General features: G+C 42.5%; 1 protein-coding gene across 1 annotated transcript in view; it reads left to right on the top strand.

Moving 5' to 3' along the window:
• cachd1 (cache domain containing 1) overlaps positions 1-21,039 on the top strand; it is a 101,187-nt gene that overhangs the window by 29,214 nt on the left and 50,934 nt on the right. Inside the window, exons 2-3 of the mRNA XM_030050067.1 lie at positions 7,274-7,336; positions 16,877-17,025. Coding sequence (XP_029905927.1) covers positions 7,274-7,336; positions 16,877-17,025 — 212 coding nt within the window. The remainder of the gene's footprint in view (positions 1-7,273; positions 7,337-16,876; positions 17,026-21,039) is intronic.

The following is a 21,039-nucleotide window of genomic DNA, read 5'->3' as shown; positions in this document are numbered from 1 at the left end:
AGGTGACTTCCATAATACCTGAAGCATGCCTCGGATATCTGCATGGGTTTTGCCTGCCACAGCGTGTTAGTCAGGCCCTCGGCAGTCAAATGTGTCGGGAACTCAGGCAAATTGGCACTTTGATCAGATTTTGAGGCTTTATGGGAAGGTTAGCTGTTTGGTTTCCCTGTAACATTTTCCATTAAATTCATAGTTGACTATGGCGATACACAGGAACATTTTTTCGATCAAGGGTCATGTCTGTAACCACCCAATTTACTCACTTCTTTCCAAGTTAAAAATGGCATGTTTGAAAATGCTTCTTTCTGTGTAGATACTGTTATGGTAATGTAAGGTTGCTTTCTATTCAATTAGTGAGATTTTTTTTGTCTTCTTTTAATGAGCAAATTAAAGATCGTTTTTGTTTTTGACTTTTATATGTATATATGCGCACTCTTGTAGTTGCAGGTTAATGCAGCAGACAAATCCTCATCGAGTAATTAATGACTACAAATGTCTTTTTTTTTTAAATTTTGTTTTAAGCCTATGTGTTATGGAGCTGTAACCTGTTTTGTGAGCAAAAGATGCGGTTATTTCAGAGACATTTTTTTTGTATGGTGAAACGCAGAAACTGTGCTTTCTCCCCCCCCACCCCTCCAGTCCCAGGTGCCTGCTTCCTGACTCTGCTTTGTAGCCTTCCAAAAAAAAAAAAAAAATCGAAACGGGAGGGTAAGGTTGGGGATGGAGACATGGCAAAGGGTCTAGAAAAAAATACATTCACACACACACACACACACACACAGACACACACACACACACACACATCAGAGGCAAAGCTCTGATGCCTCATCCCTGGCTCCAGCCCTTTGTAGTGCAATGAGCGGAGAGGTGGCCAGGGAAGGGAGGGAGGGAGGGAGGGAGAGACGAAAAGCCAAGGGGGGAATAAAGCACTGAAGGAGGGAGCGAGGCAGAGCTATATACCGGCAGCATGGAGGAAGCAGCAGTTAGTGTCCCTTGTGTTTTAGCCTTTCATCCACCAGTTGTATGGAAACCAATCTTCCAGACCCCGGTGCTCCCAAACATCTCCACCGCAACCTCCTGTGTGGATGTGCAATGTGTGTGTGTGTGAGGCTGCATGCACAAACACACGAACAGTGTTTTTCTATAGCACGGCCTGTGAGACACCTGTAGTGACAGGCACACAATCAATGAAGTGCACACACATGGTTCGCACACATATTTGATGCACAACCTGCAAATACAGACATGCAGTCAATTATCCACACACACACACACACACACCTTCTCTCATGCACACACACAGTTACAACCCAGTAACATTTGAGGTGTGTCACACCCAAGTAATGCTTTTGTCCTCCTAAATCTTGCGCCACTGATCACCAAACCCTAAAGACAGGATTACTGTGAGTGTGTGTGTGTGTGTGTGTGTGTGTGTGTGTGTGTGTGTGTGTATGTTGGTGTGCATCTCCTGTCCAATTCTAAATTACTGTGGCTCACGGCTCTACTCTGGCCTTTGAAGATGGCTGGATTGCTAATAGGTTTAGTCCCCCTTAAGTCCTACCACTGCAGTCTGCATCCTCCCTTCCCTCCGTCCATTCCTACTTTGTACCTCCTTACTTCCTCTTCCCTCCCATTGCCCCTTTTTTTTCCTCTCAACACACACGTGGATGATTTGTAAAATCCCAGTCTTTGGGCTGGTATTGTCGGTCATCTGTCTGGATTTTATTCATTGTTCCATTGAGGATAAAAGAGTCACTTTAAACAGAGGAGGGCCTCTCAGGGTAGTTTACCACATTCCCAAGAGAGCCTGACTGAAGAGCCTAAGAGGCAGGCCTAGTTAATTGGTAGCCATGTCCGTTTCTCCCCTCTGGTTTAATGGGATTGTGTGTTTTTAAAGACTGATTTAAAACTGTGAAATGCGTTATTGTAATTTATTTATTTATTTATTTTTACTGTTTTATCATATGCCGTGGTGAGAGATGGGGAAGCCAAGAAAGAGAGAAGGGACCTCAAAGGTGCAAAGTGGTCATGAGCAAGATTCAAATCTTTTTACAAGGCAATCACAGCATGTACCATACCTCAGGGGGGCATCCCAAAATTGCGTCAAGATTGCTAAATTATTCTTGTGATGTGCAAATATGTTCAGCCCAACTTCTCCTCCTCCTGCAGTTTGATTGAGGCAGGGGCAGGTGAAGCTTCAGGCCAGGGAAAAGTTTAAAGGATTAGTTTGCAGTCGTTTTGCATTTAATACATGCAACAACCTCTTCTCCCAGCATCTCCGCAGTCACAAGTGCTAGGAGATCCCCAAAAACACAGGGTCAGGTGTGCATGTTGGGTGAGGATCCACTGAGGTTTAGCCATTCCTGCAAGCCACTCATCTGTAGTCTGGATTAACCCCAAGGCGGACAGATTTAATAACTGGTCTAATGGGACAAACACCAGTGCTCTGTGATCAAAGGCCAGGAGTTTAGCTGCATTCTTTAAAGGTCAGTGTTCAGAAAGGTGCCCACTGGGATCAAGTGTGTTTAGTGAAAATTATGTTTTTTAAGAAAGCCCCTTCGACTTGAACCTGAAATACATTTTACAGGGTTTCAGCTAAAATCATATCTGTGTCATTTCTGGCGATGAGCATTATTCAAAGTGCAGAAATAAAACTATTGGTAATTCAAATTTAGATTGTTTTTTGTTATGCAGTATGGTAATTTACAACTTCTGAAAACCAAAATTTCAATCCCCAGCATTTGTGAAGTCCATTATGAAGCAGCAGCACAAAAACCTTCGCTGTCGGGTTAATTTTGTTCATTTCCTGTATAAAATAAACCAGAAGTCTTGCTGGAAGAGAGATCTGGTATTGAAAGTGTGATTTTACTGTCAAAATTTGTTAGTAATCCCTTAAACCGGCCTGGCAGGTTTGGATATATGTCAGTAAAATAAACTATCCATCAAACTTTACATATGTTACAGTTTTTATTTGTTTTTTCTTTTTTTCTTTTTTTTTTTTTTTTTCTTTAATAACTTATTAATAGCTTAAGGTTACTTAACCCACTGTATGCTCAAGTGTTCACATGCACACCAAACACAGGTATCAGGAAGCAGAGTTGATTTTGGAGCCAGCAGACTATTAGGTGACCAGCGGGCCAAATTCCCAAAAAAGTGTAGTTCAGTGCAGTTAAAGCTGATACACATCAACAACTAATGCCACATGCAGGATGTTTGTATTTAAAACATCTGGTATGAGTGCAGTGAAGCAGTGGCCAACCATTCAAAGTGCTTTCAGCAACTTGATAAGTGGCCCAGTTTTCAGAAAGTGGCCTTTTAAGATTTAATGCGTGTGTTTGAGGAAAATATGATTAGAAGGCCCGAGCTGCTTTTGCAGGTTGGTTGGTTAGTTTCATACGCCCTGATTTGCACTGATTTTATGAGGAGGTAAGCACTAAGGTGGATATAGAAGTCTGACAACGCCCCTGATGCTGGTGTGTATGAGGGTGTGTGTGTGCGTATGTGTGTGTGTGATTATGGGTCAGGAGAGGCCACAAGCCCATGGTGGCCCAGGCAGCCTCAGGCCTCTCAGGTTTCAGAGCCAGGCATTCCTCCCTGGCTGCCCCATAGCTGTGAAAACCACAAAGCAGCTCCAACAACAAACACTCAAGGCACTGGGGGAAAGACAGCTAAGCTATAGCTAATCAACAACAGGACTTTTCTCTCTCTTATTTCTTTCTTCTTCTTTTTCTTTTTTTTTTTTTTTAGGGTTGCAAGTTTAAAAAAAAAAAAAAATCCATTCCCTACCAAATGAGTATCCTTTTCTTTTTTTCTTTTTTTTTATACCCCATTTTTTCTACTTTTTTTTTTTTTTTTTTTTTAGTGTGTCGTTTTGTGAACACATGATCCTTGCTAAGCAGTGGCAGCTCTGTTTATGTGTGCTTGTCCGTGTTTATTTGACAGTTCCACATCTTGGACCCTTATTTTTTTTCCACTGACATGGGCGTGAGCAGTGCACTCTCTGGGGTTGGGTTTACATTTTGTAAATTACCAAGTGGTGAAATATGCAGCCGGCTTTACATGCGTGTAGTTAGTAGTTGTAATAATTCTAACATTCTGCTTGCTTTTTGCACTCTGATCTCCTGTCTGGACAGATTTGTGTACTGTTGTATTGTTGTTGTGCCTGCTGTCTGTGTTGACGTGACCCTGACTGCAGATCAGTTTCCCTGTATGGGACAATAAACTCAAACTTTGAACTTTAACTTTTTTATACAGCATGTTTTGCATCTGGATCTGGATCTCCTTGCCTGACTGTGTCCATCTGTGCGTTTGTGTATTTTTCCTATTGTTTTATTAATACTTTCATCATTGTGTTGCCAGGAACTTACATCTCCAAGCAGGTGCTGGAGGGGAAAAAAAAAGTTGTAGTCTTTTCAGAGACTTTCTCCTGTCCTTACCTTGCTGAACAAGTCGGGCTCTGCTGATGTTTGGGAAGCCTTCTTGGCGTGACAAGTCAAGTCGCCCCTTGATTGTGTGCAGTCCCCTGAATCATTACTTTGTTATGTTTTGCTCTGCTTCGTAAAGATCCACTGAAAAGTGGGAGGGTGTTGCCAGGGCAACGCATTAAAGGTCCACAGCAAGCCAGCTCCAGGTTAGCTTGATGCGGTGCATTCTGGGTAATCGGTACCTTCTGGAATGTGTCTAACAATAGGTGTGGACAGGCCGGGGAGATCGGGTGCAACGTGGAACCAGGCAATTTCAGGCTTTGTGTGCAGTGGGGCAGCTTACGGTGAAACACCTGCCTACCGGCTGCCTGAACACAAACATTAGTTTTACTGTGTTTGTACATGGCAGCCTGTACTGTTGCCTGTGTTTGGGAAGTGTGTGTGTAAGTGTGTGTGTGTGACAGAGAGAATGGTTGGCTGATGGGACCCAGGAGACCATCTGTGTAAAGGTGTGTGAATGCGTGTGTCAGAGCTGGGTCCATAGTCATGCAGGTGTTAAAATGTTTTTCTGGGGCTCTCTGAGGGTGTGTTACGGCTGAGGTCACACCAGGACTCATTTTCTCCATGCCTCTGTGTTACACTGTTGAAAAATGGACCGCTTCTTATTCAGTAAACAGCAAAATCAGAGGCCTATCAGAATGCCTCCCAGCCTGGAGAGCAAAACTGATGCACTAGAAGTCGGTGAGGTTTGGTCAAATGTGGTAATCAGTCGGGATCGCTGATAACCCAAGGAAGCACTACACAAAGGAAATACTTCATTGTATATATACTATGTTAAGCCATGATATGCGAAGATATACACAGAGATACATAGATTTGCTAACTTAAAGAGTAGCAATTTGGTTTATGTCAGAGTGTAAATTGAATAGTGCAGTGTTGGTTTTAGCTCACTTGATTACACTGTCACCAAAATCATTTGGTGGAAGTATTGGGAGACTCGGATGAGCTTTGATTTTTTTTTTTTTTTTCCATATAGTGTTTTTGCTGTCAGTGAATGTCCTAAAAATGGTGAAGAAAACACTTCTAAACTATGATTTCGACTTAATTGACTGTCATATATAATGTCTGTCTGAAACCCAAGTTTGAAAATCTCTTTTTAAAACCGTTGCTGAGACACTGCACCCACCTATTTGTGCAAATTGGGCAAAGGGAGTGGTGAGCAGCCTGACTGCCACTTGTGTTTACATTACCCTGAAAACAGTAGTGAACACCGGCAAGCATGAATGCAAACGGTGCAAACAAGAGACGCCATCAAATTACCTTTTGACTGAAGCAAAACACTTTTTGCCCTGCAGGAATTGATCAAGCAGGATGCACAGAGACAGAAATTAAATGGAAGGGCAGGTACAAGGTGGAAGAGTTCATAGTCAGTTGCCTCTGTCTGTGCATGTTTGGGTTTGTAAAAGCAAGAACACAACATTGTTACAGCTATTAAGTTATAATAGCAGCCTGTAAGGAAAAGGTCAGTTTCAGCTGAATCGTTCGAGTGGGTGTGTTGTTCGTGTGAAAAAGCGTAATGACAACTTTCTCTTCTTCTTTCAGGTAAAATTAAAAGGCAATAGCAGTAGACTTACTTTAAAAATGTGAATGGTTGAGCTGTTCATTAATTAAGTAAAAGTAATAATGCAATACTTCATAGATCCCCTTTGGGAAATTCTTTTTTGATCGGCCCTCTCAACACGGGGTGTCTGAGGTCAGGCTCGGCCGCAGAGCTGCTGTCCTGGAGCCTGTCAGATTTCAGTGACTTGCTCAAGTGCACTTCAGCATGCAGGAGGCTTGCTGGCATGATGGCTTGAACCCAGATCCTCCAGTTGAGGAGTGTTTCCCTTCCACCATGCCGCCCTGCTGTGCTGATTCCTCGCTGCCATATGCTTCCCGACAACTGTGTGTCTGCGACCTTGAAAATCCAAGGAAAACAATGTCCCAGTCAAAACTGAATCATCGTATTTAACCATGATCGCTGTTTTTGATGATGACAACAGGGCTGAGTATTGATGGTAGTATTGAAGTATTCTGGTGGCCTCCTGTCATTTCCCTCTTTGATTTCCTTAACAGTTTTTTATTAATCGCTAAATCTTTGGAAGCATCACAGACGGTAAACTCATAACAGTCACACCGTGCCCCAGACAATGTATAATCATATTTGATGCATTTTCCCCCTTATAGGTTGACACTTGACATTTCATGCACCTGACATGTAATTAAGCTTTTTTTTTTTTTTATTCTGTTGGCTTTCATCACGTTTTTCTGCACCACATTGGCACTTGTTCTGCTTGTAGTCGTAAACTTGCAGTGTTGGAACTGGTTCTTTTGATTGAGATTCCCCTGATAACCCAACCTTAGAACTTGTTGGTGATGACTTTTATGTGAAATGACTGACAGCAAGCTTAAAATAGCAGGCAAAGAAAATTTTCCAAATTCCTAACTAGTAGGGCAACTAGTAGGCTACCTGGTTATTTCCTCTACTGGATCTGTGGGTGATGCTGTCACATATACGCCTGCCTGCTTTTGTGTCATACCTGCAGCTTTTACTAAGAAAAGGTCTAAAAATCGCACATTCTTTGTGCAGATCTAATGCAGCCAAACATCATCGCTATCAAACATCTGAGACCAAAATCCCTCTTTAGCAAATATCTCGGCCAGTGCTCGGCCTGAAGTGGTGTCTTTCTAATCAATTACTGGACCTAAATCTGCAGGATCCCTCCTAACCTGGCTGTCTCTTCTCCGTTCCCCCTCTCTCTGTTTCTCTCTGCCTCTCCCACTGTCTCCCTCCGTCTGTCTCTCTACAGAGGATTTTCAACTCATTTGTGTATACCGAGAAGACATCAAACGGAGAGACAGAAGTGCAGCAGGTGAGTAACAAAGGCTTCTTTCCCCTGTGTGTGTGTGTGTGTGTGTGTGTGTGTGTGTGTGTGTGTGTGTGTGTGCGTGTGTCCACGTGCATATGTGCTCGGCTGTTTGTGCATGCATATGTTCTGGATGGTGTGTGTTTGTGTGCTGATGTAGTTTTCAATTCTGCAGCAGTGATTACTCACACACACACACACACACACACACACTAGCCATCAGAGGGAAAAGGGGGGTTTATTAAAATTCTACGGCTGCTGTCTCATTGGCTTTGAAGTTCTCTCTCTGTGTTTCCACTCCTCTGTTGCACACTCTCTCTCTTCTGCTGCACAATATGAGAGCAGAGCTGCAGTCAGACAGAATGAGAGCTGGAAGGAGGGAACGGATGCTTTTTTTGAGGATCTGACTATATTTTGGCCAGGGGGATAACTTGTCAGAGGATTATATTGCAATACTTGTCTTTCATATATTGTATATGTGCAATAGAAAGTGATTTATTGTCATGATTTTTTTTTTGTTAAAATTGGTCAGCTATAAATGAACAGGACCTCAGTCTGATGTGTTTTAAATGAGCCAGCAGTGAAAGTTTGAATTTCCCATTTGGGTCCTAGGTTAAAAAAAAAATGTGAAGAATTCCTGGCATCTGGCGTAGCCTAGTAGTCAAACACTTTGACTGTGGGTAGGTGTGGGTTCCCGTGTGTGTGTGTGTGTGTGTGTGCATGCACAGGATCTTGGAAGAGTGACAGTAAACACCAGACTGGTAAACAGCCACCAGCAAGAACAGACAGGTTGATGTTTGTTTGCATTTCCTCAGTGACTGTGTGTGTGTGTGTGTGTATGTGTGGGTGTGTGCGTGAGTGTATCCGTATGTGTCAGTGCATATGCGTGCATGTGTGTGTGAGTGTGTGTTTCTGTATGTGTGTATTCATTGAGTGATACATCTCTGGCCTTGCAGCTATTTACTATTCCAGCGGCAGCTCAATTGGCCTTGCAGCGATGCTTTTTCCTATTCTTGGTCGCAGCTCAGCTTTTTTGGCCACCTCACATACAGAAACACAGATTAACACAACCCTAATTGAACTTCTGTGTGCTAAAAATTGCCCTATACAGATCATCCTTCATAGGTTTCACTGACACAGAATGGACCCAGTTGTGGTTAGAGGTAGGACTGGGTGATATATTTCTATTATACTGATATCCTGATAAGAGACTAGTTATCATCTGGCATTATGGATATTGTAATATCATGACACGGCATGGCAAGTGTCTTTTCCTGGTTTTAAAGGCTGCATTACAGTAAAGGGATGCAATTTTTTCAACCCATTAGACTGTCCTAGCTGTTCTGTCACTCGCCTCTACTGTTAATCCAATCCACATTACTAATGATCATTTATCAAAAATATCTTGTGTGTAAATATCTAACTGAAATGGAAGGAATCTCTGAATGTGCAGGTTTTAATATTGTTAATCAGGTCTGGGTCGGGTCCCACTCTATTGCCGTGGGTCCCGGGTCTGTTTAATGTAAGTATATTACCCAGGTGGATCGAAGAAGACCCGGCCTTGATCAGACAGCGCTGATCATGATGGAAGTGCTGCGTGCGTGTGTGTGTGTGTAAGCAAAGTGCATCTGTGGCCACAACAAGAAGGTACTGAATGACCTGAGCGAGTGAGAGGTGTAGGGTCGGAGAGCAGACGTCAGACTCGTCTCAGAGAGTGCAGATGATACAGGTGACAGCTTATTAGAAATGCAAACATAAGCAGCCGTGGCAATGAACAAGTCACCGTTATTATTGTTCAAAAGGGCAAACAGTCTAAGTTATCTTTATTACGTTCGATGCAACCATACCGCAAAGCTGATTTCAAACAAGTGGCGTTTGTCATCCGTCACAATGATAGCGATTGGACTTTGAAGCTGAGTGCATTTTACCAACTTTCTTGGCAAGGAGGATGGATTTTATGTGTGACAGCCAGGCACATGGAAGAAGGCTACTATTGTTACATTAGGTAAGATGCAAAGTTTCATTTTGACAACTTGTAAGTTAACATTAACGTGTTAATAGCAGATTCAGTTCTGCGCTGATCCAGGCCCCGGCATTCAAATAATAGACAAGCCTGGTTCAGTGTCTTTTTGGTTTGGGCATGAAATTTTTTGACCTGTGAAGACTTCTACAGTATCTTGAAAATATCAGTATCGAGGTATTTCGCTGAAGATATTCTGGTATTATTGTGGATTTTGTCCAAATTGCCCAAGCCGTAGTCGGAAGGCAGTTCTTTTCCCATTCAAAGAATGTTGAGTTTGCAGCACTTCATGTTTTAGATTACACTTTGGTATCACATGGAGAGGGTGTGTTTTAATGAGCCTGGCTGCCACAGTGATGGGTGATTTTACTCATTTTGGGTCCTGGGTGGAGGAGGTTTAACTCTTACAGCAGGACCATTTTATTTGCGCAGCCAGCTCACAGAGTGCCCATATACTCTATTCCCCATTCCCCTTTTGAGGCAGGCACCAAGCACTTCAGACGACAGCTCTGGCATAGTTGGCATGATTTTTCTTTTTTTTTTCTGTCTCTTTCTCTGGGCATAGGGGATCACTCCCTGAGCCAAAGCTAGGCTCAATTAGGAGTGGATGTGCAGAGGAAGAGAGCCGAGGAGGAGAGGGCAAGGAACTACAAAGAGGAGCTGCTGGCTTCTCAGCACTAGTTTCTCCTCTGGAAACTCATTAGTCAGACAGAGACACAGACATCTGTCCCTCTCTAATGACATGGGCCCCCTCTCTCTCTCTCGCTCTCTCTCTCTCTTTTAGTCTGTTCCTCCATCTCTGTTTCGCTCGGTCCCACTGCGCCTCTCTCTCTCGTCTTCATCTCTCCGTTTATATTTGTGTCTTGGTTTCAATCCTCAGTGTTCCAGTTTTGGTTGAGCAGCACCAGCATGGTTTAATTTAACGTAGAATTATTTATGATCTGAGTTCAGTAAAACTAGTTTTTAAAAAAGCAAACCTGGATTTATAATTCAAAATGTGTAGTGTTACACATTCTAAATTAACTTCCATGTACTAAATATTGCTAAATGGGAGATCAGTTGTTCAACCTAAATGATTCAAATCAAGATTATAGCAATTGCTTAACAACATTAAAGAAGATCAAAGCATTCTGGTTGCAATAAAAAAAATTGCATTACATACAAGAGTTAGATCTGATCGAGAGATTTGATTGCACAAAAGGCATTCTTTGACTGCTGATATTCAGCACAACAGACATTATATCAAAAATGCAAATATTTTTGTTTTTTATATAAACCTACTGATGTGGCAAACAGCCAAACCTGACATGCAGAAGTTAAGTTTGTGTTAAATGCTTATTTTAGACAGCAGCCATTGCGATTCAGACAGAAAACTGGATGTGGAGTTACAGTAAAACAATCCTTCATGTCATGTAATCAAGAGCAAGGGTATGTTACTCTTCCATGGCTAATAATCGATAAGTGTTACCATAGAAGAAAAAATCTCAAAAAGGATTTTGTGCAGTTTGATTCTGAAAGTGGATGGATGCCTTGCAAACGGTGCCTGATCCAAGAAGTACTGAGCTTATCACCTACAACATTTCTTAAGTGTAAGTATGGGTACAGCAGCGAAACGGGTAGTGTGAGATGTAGCCAAATCGCTCATTTCTCTATAATCACAGAAAATATGCTCGAGTACTGAAACATACTTTGCACCATCTGGTCTTAAATATAGTGCGCACAGGAATAATGGACAGGAGAAAGGCAGCAACGTCGCTCACCGGCTCCACAGAGTTGGGAATAGAAACCAAAAACGTTTGGAAAAATCTTGTATGCATCTGCACACTCCACCTGCTGTAATTTTAAGCAAGTTTTGACAGCTGTAGCGAAATGTTGTTTTTCAAGTTAATGAAATGTTAATGTTGAATTGAAATTCACATAAGTTCCTCAAATATAAAATTATCCCGGAAACGTTTCTAAAAATTAACAGCCCTTTACGACCTGAGGTGTGTGTGTGTGGCCGATCATGTAGCGGCTACAGAGTTATCATTTACAACCCAAGTGGATAATGTTTTCATGGTGATATTTAAGAACTCAAAGCAAAACTGCAAAAAAAATGTTTCTGCTGAAGTCAGAAGTAAGATTTGGCCCAGACTACTGGCATGTTTTGTCAAACATTGTCATTTGTTCTGTGCTTTATTACTTTTTTGCTTGAGTTTATCAATTATCAGTACTACAGCTTTTAAAGATTACAGCTATAAGGTCACCACATTAAATCACATTCATTTCTCGCAGTAATTTACATGCAGTACAAATGTAAATAAACCATTTACAGCCTCAACCTGTGATGTCTGACATATAATGTCTCTCAGATGTAAAATAAACATTTATCTTGCTTTTGGTAGTAGTACGTGCTATGTTTCTTTTTTTTGTCTTTATCCTTGTGTTAATGGACCTTTCCACAACATATTTAGATAAAAGCTACGTTGCTTCTGCAAATGCAGTTATTTCCAAGCTGTCATGTCCCTTTTCATATGTTTTATTGTCTATGATTATCTGTGTTCTGTAGTAGTTTGCACTGTGAAACGGTTTGTGCCTCCACATAAATGTTGGTTGCACTACATTGCTGGTGCCAGTGTAATTTCTTGCTGCCTTTCATACAGTAATGACAGACCTTGCATCTTCAGTGATTTTAACATAGATTATTAAAGGTCCTTTTCTGTCTTGATACATATTTAAAAAAAAAAACAAAAAAAAAAACACTTCCTGAATTGATCAAAGGGATAGCTAACACCTTCCCAACACCAGATCTGTATGGGGAATAAGGTCAAACAGTTAACATGTCCTTGACAGCAGTGAGGCAGTGGAACAAGCCTTTAGATCAGCCCTGGGAGCAAAACATCTATTTCTGGTATCAGTGGAAATGCATTGATTAAAAATGGAAAGCAGCTCTACTGAGGGAATGCGTGACACGTGCATCCGAGTGATATTCTACCGTGCTGGGCACCTGTCTTCTCATTGAGTCGACCGGTTGATTAACCTACTTGGCATTCTAATAGTCGACCCAACCCTCGCCACTGAAGCAGGGTTCAGCCACATCATAAACCAGTGCATGTGGTGGAAGGTTGACTGGCATACCCATTCCAGTCCTGTGGCTGCACCAGCCTCACTGGGTGCTCCCAGCCATATGAGTGGGCTGGGTGGGTGAGTGAGAGGAGAGAAGAGCCCTGCCTTTTGGAGAGTGTGGTTAATTTGCGGAGAGCAGGTTTGGAATGGGTGGCTTTGGCTGCAATTTGGCAGCCTGTAACATAAGCGGCAACTTGCAGGGCTACAAGTCTCTGGTTTCTCTGAAGTCCCTCTGTAAGTCTTGCTCTCTCGTTCTCTCTTTCTGTCTCTTTCCCTCTCCACCCCACCCCCCCTCCGGCTATGAAAACACTCCACAGCTGAACACTGGCCCATTTTCCGCCTTTTAATACAACTGGAGCTAATTGCCTTGCTGCCATGCGTGGACAGGACTTTGTGTGGGGTGCACCAAGTTTGTGTGGCTTACTTTATGTCCCTGTGTGAGTGTGCACATATGAGTGTGTTTCGGTGCCCTGTGTGCATGCACAACGGCCTGTGTTTCTTGTGGTCGAGTAGTAGTAATTGTGGGCTGTGCCTCAGGCCCCCGTTAAACCCTAATAGGAATAGCGGCTGGCTGATTAGGTGTATGAGCAGTCGGCAGGCCGTGCTACATTTCCCTGGTCATAGCCTGAATCGCACCACTTTTGCAGGCCCCAGTAATTATGGGATGTGAACAAAGGGGATCCAGTTACAGTTGAAATAGTCCTTTTTTCTGTCGTGAACAAGGCTAAGCAGCTAAGGCTAAGCGTACAGTTTATTGGTTAATTTTATTAAATGTGAGCTTTTCTCTGTTCGGGTATGATGGGAGTCTCAGTTGCTTTATCTGTTCTGCATCATTGAGTCAGAACTTGTGCAGCAGTGATTTAAAATACTCCGTGTTCTGGTTCATTTCCAGTGCTCAGACATTTGCTGGGTGATTGATGATATCAGTATGGGGGCATACGTCCACGCCTTATGTAGAGAGTGAAAACGACTGACCAACCACTTCTGCAGCATAATGAACTGTGTCAGTCTGTTCCTAATGCTCAGCCAGCGGTGAAAATATCCCGCTCAAATAAAGGTGGGCTATTTTTGCTTTGATTGCGTTGAACTCAAGAAATCAAATTACTCCTGCAAGAATCTAGCAGCTCTTAATCTTAATATTCTCCTCAATCACCACTCTGTCAACGCAGTAGGAAAATGGCAGGTGATTGTAATAAATGATCAGGTAATTACAGTCTTAGGCCAGTCACAGCCAATGAGCTGTTTTTAAGATCAAGTGCCATATTGGGAGGAAAAGCATGTGACATCAGGGGAAGAAAGTTAATTTAATGTACTTGGTGTGGAAGTTAATGAGTTACATAACAGACAGACATAGAAACTCATGCATACCAACACAAAATGCAGAAGAGGATACAGTTCAAACTATGACTGCTTGTTGACAAAGAAATCACAATGAATTGTACAAATAAAATGAGTTTTCAGTTTCACAACAGTGTATTCAGAATCAGATTCAGATGACTTTATTTGTCCTATATGTTATGTTGTGATTTCCGTATTCCAACATGCTCCTTGTTTTCATAACTGTCAATGTAATCAGGCCTTGGAGCTGATTTGGATCTGATGACACTAAATGACTTTCCCTAACCCATTCATCATTCCCATCACTCTCCAGCTCTATCTTCCCCGTACCGTTTTCACTTACCCAGCCATTCGCTCTGTCATCAACCCCCTCAGTCTTTCCACTTAATCACCCACAAGGTTGCTGTGGGCAGCCTTTAAAGTAAATGTGTGCGCATCCGTCCGTGCAAATTGCTGGTTGAAAACAAAACAACACCGATAAAGAGGCGACATGAAAATATGGAGTTTAATGAGTGTGGTTATGTTCAGTGCTAGCGAGCTCAGTCAGCTGAGGCATGAAATCTCCCACTACTAATACATGCAACTTTGATTAGTGTTTACCTTCTGTAAAAGTAAACAGAGGTGCATTGTAGTAACCATGCTGAGGAGTCTTAAAATGACTGCCTGAAATTCATTACTCTTGTCATCCAGCTGACTGACATGATGCTTTACCCTGTTGAATCAGTGTTTTAAAGGTTGAAGTTCATTGCTGGAGTTGATATGTCTTTTAAGCCAAAATTATATTAAGCAGTGTTATTAAATTATATGATGTCCATTTCTGTACCAGCTAAGCAGGGACATAAACTCTGAGGTCATTTTCTTCAGTTTCACGACTCTTTCAGGTTCTGCTCTTTGGCTTTGAAGGGCGTCTGCAGGGTTGGACAATAATTGATTTACTTGCTATGAGACTTATAATAATTTGAAGACAATAATGTGTAATAGTCATTTCACTGTTATTCCAGTAACACAGTAAACTGATCATAAATGTATTTGGAAGAGGAATGATTACTCTTCATAATTCTCTCATACCTCACTCCACAATAAAATTTGATAAATGCTTACTTCATGTTTTATAGATACTCGATGGAAAAAGTAACTGCAGGTGATTAGTTTCTTAACCAGTCTTGGGTAATCCAGTGGATAATGATTTCAGATTAAGTGGATAATCTGTTACACATTATATTTTAACAATAATCCCCCCCACCCGTGGTGTTCGGCTTATGTGAAAGTGAGTTCCTCACAGTATCGCTCTGAAGCGCTCTGGCTGCAGAGAGCAGGAAAAGGAACCTGTTGTAAAGAGTTGCTGGTGTGCTGGTTATTAATGTCCCCCAGGCGGCTGCTGCTGCGCTGGTTATTAGTTTCCCCCAAGGGGCTGAAACCCCATTTTGAATAAGCTCTGAGATATGTGTGCTCAACCAGAACTTAGCCCTTCAGAAAGAGAGAGAGAAAGAGAGAAAGAGAAAGAGAAAGGGAGGGAGGGAGGGAGAGAAAGTGTAATGTATGCCTGTCCAGGGGCCCGGGGTAAGAGCCCTTGTGAACACTGATTGAATTAGCTGCAGAGCCTTTGTTTAGAAACGCCATTTTCTCCTTCCTGCTCTCGGTTTCCATGCATTTAAAGGTAAATTACACCCCAAAACAGAAACTCAAACCCTGTAAGCACCTCACATCTCTCGTTTTGCACATTTTTTTCCTATAATTTACAAGTGATGTATAGGAAATGTTGCTTGGGACCAAGACAAAAATTTGATAGTGTATTGAAAAAAATATCAACAGTAGGCCTACATGGACGTTTGTGTGGGAAAGCAATAAGTTGTTCACATTTCCCTGCCAAAAAAGGACTTTCTGGGGAAATGTAGGATCCACAATCCACATCAGTGTGCTACACAACTGAGTGAAACTGGTGCTCTCCACTCCAACAGCTGGAATGTCAAACCTAACAATAGTTCAGCCCATAGTTTCATAAGGCAGTGTTTCTTGTTAATAAATATTGAATTTGGAGTTTCGTATATGAATAATGTTTCAGCGGGGATTTTCTCCTTCCCTTCAGTGCTCCATCTAAGCTTCCCCTTAGCCGGGCTCGGTGTTGTGTTTTGGTGTGGATTTACTCCGCCTAACTGATGAAGGGCGTGCTGAGCAGAAGTGAAGAGGCTTATGTCTGCGAGCCTCAGACATCCATCATCCTGTTCTCCTTTTAACAGTGATGGATTTCACACTTAGTGGGACCCGAGTCCTGCTCATCTTTGATGTTGCTCTGCTTAATTTTTTTGAATATTAGATTTTGCATTGGAGCTCCTGTGCACATTTGCATCCACGGGCGTACGTTCAGATTGATGATTTGTGGTTCCGCAGATGTTCATACATGACTGAGTGTGTGTGTGTGTGTGTGTGTCTGACACGTTGGCCTCACAATTTGCATGCATAACTGCCGTAATTCAAGGTGATATTCAAAAAGCCTTTAGTTCATTTAAGCGAGTGAAAAAAAAAGTTCTGTTTTTTTTTGTTTGTTTGTTTGTTTTTGCTCATTACATTATATTGAATCTAGCATTGGCCGTTTATCCTTGTTAAGACATTTTATTTTCACTAGCAAGCTAACTGTGGCAACTTCTTTCTTGTAATTCCTAAGTGAGTTTCATTGCCGTGCACCCCCTGGCAGGTTTGACTGGATTACTTTATGATAAAAACTCACTTTTTTTTTTAACAAACTTAACAACATAATATTTCTCTAGACTTGAGGTGGAGCTGGAGGTGTGCCTAAGCAAAATTATTAATTATATCCTGCATGTGCACACTTTTGTTGTTTTTTTGTCACTCCATCTTCATGAGGACCAAAAAAAAAAAGTCCTCAGTGATTGTCCAGTTACAAAATATCACAAACAAAACAAGTGTGTTGTTGCCACAGTTAGAATTAAGTTTTCACTAAAGGCCAAAGTTATTATATGCGTATTTAGCAGGAGGTATGAAGGTGTGAATTACAATTTCTAAATGTCCTCACAATTTGTTGCCATGCAAACGTACGCCTGACTGTGTGTGTTTCTGTCGCGCAGCTTGCCAAGAAGATTCGTGAGAAGTTCAACCGCTACCTGGACGTGGTCAACAGGAACAAGCAGGTGGTGGAGGCTTCGTACACCGCCCATCTCACCTCCCCACTCACCGCCATACAGGACTGCTGCTCCATACCTGCATCCATGATGGAGTGAGTAAACCCCTCCGTGCAAAGACCCCATGAAATCGACTCTTAGTTTCTTGATTCGGGTGGAACACAGTGCAGGGAAGGATCATTCAAAACCCAATAGGATATCAGCTCCGGAGAGAAAAACAATTTTATTGGAGGGGACAGGTGGATGAGAGGATGTTTAAAGATTTGTGAAGGTTGAAATTTTAACTTACACCCACTTATGTAGGGTGACACCACTATTTAAGATTCATTCATTCATTATACAGGGAGTAGAAGTCATGTAAGGTCATTTCATGGGCACTTTAACACTCACACACACACACACATATTCTCTCTGTCTCTCTCTCTAGCTCTCTATCTGTCTCTCTCTCTTTTTCTCATATACATACACACACAAATCTCGGTGGGAGGTTGATTCTCTCTGTTTTATCCCACCTCCCACTGTGCTGCACCTGCACACAGCACTCTATACATTGCTTTTTGATCCAGCTACACACACACACACACACACACACACACAGTGATACCTCCTCCCCTAGTTTTAAGCACGTTTTGATCATTACTTGGATTAGTTATAGCTTTGTATCTGAATTAAATCATTTGCAGACTTGAGCAGCGGTGGTGTGCTCTGATGCTTGGCAGCCATTTTAATCTCTACCCCTATTTGAAAACCCATTCAAGCAATCAGTGATTGTTTGCCCCCTCACAATGTTGTTGTGCCGCAGCGTACCTCGACAACAAAAAGGCTCAGAGTCACCGGAGCCGAGGCAGGCAGGCAGATGGTGTTCAGATGGTATAGTATTCATGGGTAATGAAGTCTTTTGAAAGCATGGACGTGTGAAGGCCGGGTTGGAATCAGTTCGCTTTCACTTCACTCCGTGCCTGGCCCTGGATATTATTCTGAAATTTGAAAAAAATCTTTCGAGGCGAATAGCGCCTTAGATGTTATGTATGAAGAAGTGACTGACAGGGAATTTTCTGCCGCACAAGTAAACAAACTGTTTTTTTCACTTGACAGTTTGAATCAAAAATGAATCTCGCTTAATCTTGATAAGTTCAGATATGTCGGGAGGGAATCGCATGCACTGTGCTTCTTCAACTATAAGCTAGGGTCCAAAATGAGCCGAGGGTGTTTTTATGGTGTTTGCCTACATGATAGGAGTGCCAATGTCTTTCTCGTTAGACTGGGATCCAGTGTGCGACTAAAAATGTCAGATTTAGGCCCTTTTGCTGAGAGAGTTTAACCCCCCTTCACCGCCGCCGTCTCAAGCCTACAGAGCACCTCCAGTTTCTCAGCCAATCTCCCATTCCAGCAGGCAAAAACACAGTTCAAAGTCGAGCTCAGAGAGATACAGCGGGGAGAGAGAGAGCTGCTTTCAGTCCTAATCTACACAGCAGCAGCTGTCTCCCCCCTCATTCCCTCTTTCACTCCCTCTCTCTCTTTCTCTCTCCCTCTCCCTCCATCTTTATCTCTTCCACCAATGTGGTTTTGATGTTACCATTTATCGGTCTCTGTGAAATTTTTGCACCGGGGACATTGTGGCCTGCAAGGTCACCTGTCTTCCCTCAGTTGGCTGGCTGAGGGCCATTGGCCACCTGTAACCGAAATACACACACACACACACACACACACAACACATACAGTACATTCTGCACATACAAACACACTATATGTATGCCTATATATATATGTATGTACACTCAAATGCATTTGCACGCAATGGGTGCAACCAAATGTTAAATACGTCCATGTGATAATACATTGTAAAGACTCTCTGTTTGTGTCTTAACCACACCGAGACAGTTAGTGGTAGCTGAGGCAAAAATTGCAGAGGAAAAGATTATATAAGGCCTGCGTGCTTGGAAGGATGGAGCGATGCAGGGGGAGTTGTATGAGGGGATTGGAGATACCAAACTGAAGCTGAGTCTGATAGATCCCTGAACTTCAAAGGATCTTCCTCAAGGGAGAAAAAAAGGCAAGGAGCTTTCTCTCTTTTTTTTTTTTTTTTCTTTTGGGTTTATTTGGGATCATGAGCTGTTTTGCAGAATTGCGAGTACAATATGTCTCTTCAGTTTTTCCTTCCCTAAGGAAGCTAGCTGAAGATCCACACATCTCCTTTTCTTTTTTAGTGAGTGGGAAGATCACTTTTCACTTACAGATTTTTCTATGCAAAGGCACTGCACACTGTAAGGTGTGGCACAGAGGTGACTGTCAATCATAGGTTGTGTAATGTGGTATATAAAATGTGACTCAGCAGACTGACACATGCTTGGATTCTAGCTGTCTGTCTTTCAGAAAGTGATTAAAATAAGGTTTTTGACCAATGAAATGCTCATGGACAGAGCTAAGGCGTGAAGATTTATAGTTAGTTAAAAATTCCCAATCATACTCCAACTGCTTTTTGAAAGACACTGTTCCATAAACAAGCCATACCTTTGCAGACAGCGATTTTCTCAAGGTCTGTGCACTGTGGCGAGGTGTGACAGCCCATTTATACAGAAATGAAGCATCTCTCCCTCGACGTGACTGACCTGAATTCACCTCCTGACAGCCTCAGTACCCGTGGCAGTAGCACCGTGCTGAAAACCAAGTCAAGGTGTCTTAACTCATGTTTAAAGCCCTTGAGGCACAGTTCATGGCCCGGGCAGAATTTTCCAGGTTAGATTTGGGTCGAGTCCAGAGTCTAGTCGCAGCCGAGGTCAGAGCGTCCTTCGTCGGGCTTAGGCATCAGCTGCTCCCGGGGGGTCTCGGTCAGGTCAGCCAGTGTACAGGGGTATCAGGTGGTTCACAGGGTATCCGTATCAGTTAGCCGTCACGCTAGCAAGGCTATCATTTAGCCAGGGGGCCACTGAGGGCAGCGCCGGGAGCCCACTGGTATGCTTTAATCACTGCTGGGCCTCTATAACCGGCTGTACCTGAAAATAGCGCACGTGTGCAAGCGTGTCTCGTGGAGTAAGAGTAAGTATGTGTGTATGTGTACACACTCGTGTCCGTGTGCTCTTGTTGATATTTTTAGTATGTGATCTGCATGTGCTTATTTCAACAGTTCCAGTGATACTTAGTTGTAAAACTGACAAGTGTGTTTGGGAGCTGCCTGGAGGGCACTTCATGTTATCTCACCGTTTGAGTGAGTGTTAGAGGAGCCAGGCTCTCAGCTGAATAAATCAAGTCTGGGTAGTGCTCTTCGAATGATTCTGGGCAGGTCAGTCAGGAAGGTCACAGCTAAGACCGTCTCTATTGATATATTGAATACCCATCAGGTTTGTCAATCTTCACAAACTTTAACTTTCCTTTATTGTAGTTGTATGATACACACATGGTTTCGAGAAGAATGTTGCATGCCCACAATGTTGTGTTATCTGGCATCTTTAATTAAAGGCATCTTTGTCTGACATTATATTAGGCCGCGACTTAGGGCATGACGACACCATGGTAATCAGCCTCATTTCTTCAAGTACGGGTGTCCTAAAATGGCTTGTTGTCCTACTTGAGCTCGGTTCCCACAAAAATACCAAGATTTTTTTCATGACTCATTTTCATGAATCACTTGGCTCCAGATAATACAGGATGACTGTACAATATGAAGGAATAACATATAATTGATAATATTAAACCAAGAACTTGTAGGGTCTTCCATTGGCCTACTTGTAAACTGATAAAATGAACTGAATGGGTGTTGGAACTAAATAAAACATCTCACGGATTTAATATTTTATCTATAATTTACTCTATAACTTGGCTTGTCGGTGAGAGCCGCGGCAGTTCCTCCACGTTCAGATGTAGCTGGCTCTGTTTGCTCAGTCAGCAAGATAATGATACCTCTGTTTGCACATGAGAGAGGGAGAGATGGCCGAAAAGCAAGAGGGGGGGAGGCTGTTTAAGTGACCTTAACAGCTGTAAACGCCGGGCCAATATCAGCCCTTTATTCTCTCACCACATGCCTCTGCTCATGTCAGGCCTCCTCCTCCTTCGCTCCCTCTCTCCCTTTCTGTTCCTCCCTCCCTGCCTCCTTTACTCTTCTTTCCTTCCTT

This window comes from Myripristis murdjan, chromosome 4 (genome assembly GCF_902150065.1).
Source record: "Myripristis murdjan chromosome 4, fMyrMur1.1, whole genome shotgun sequence".
Lineage (NCBI taxonomy): Eukaryota > Metazoa > Chordata > Actinopteri > Holocentriformes > Holocentridae > Myripristis > Myripristis murdjan.
Note: the sequence above shows the minus strand (reverse complement) of the source record. Positions and strands in the feature narration are given on the sequence as shown.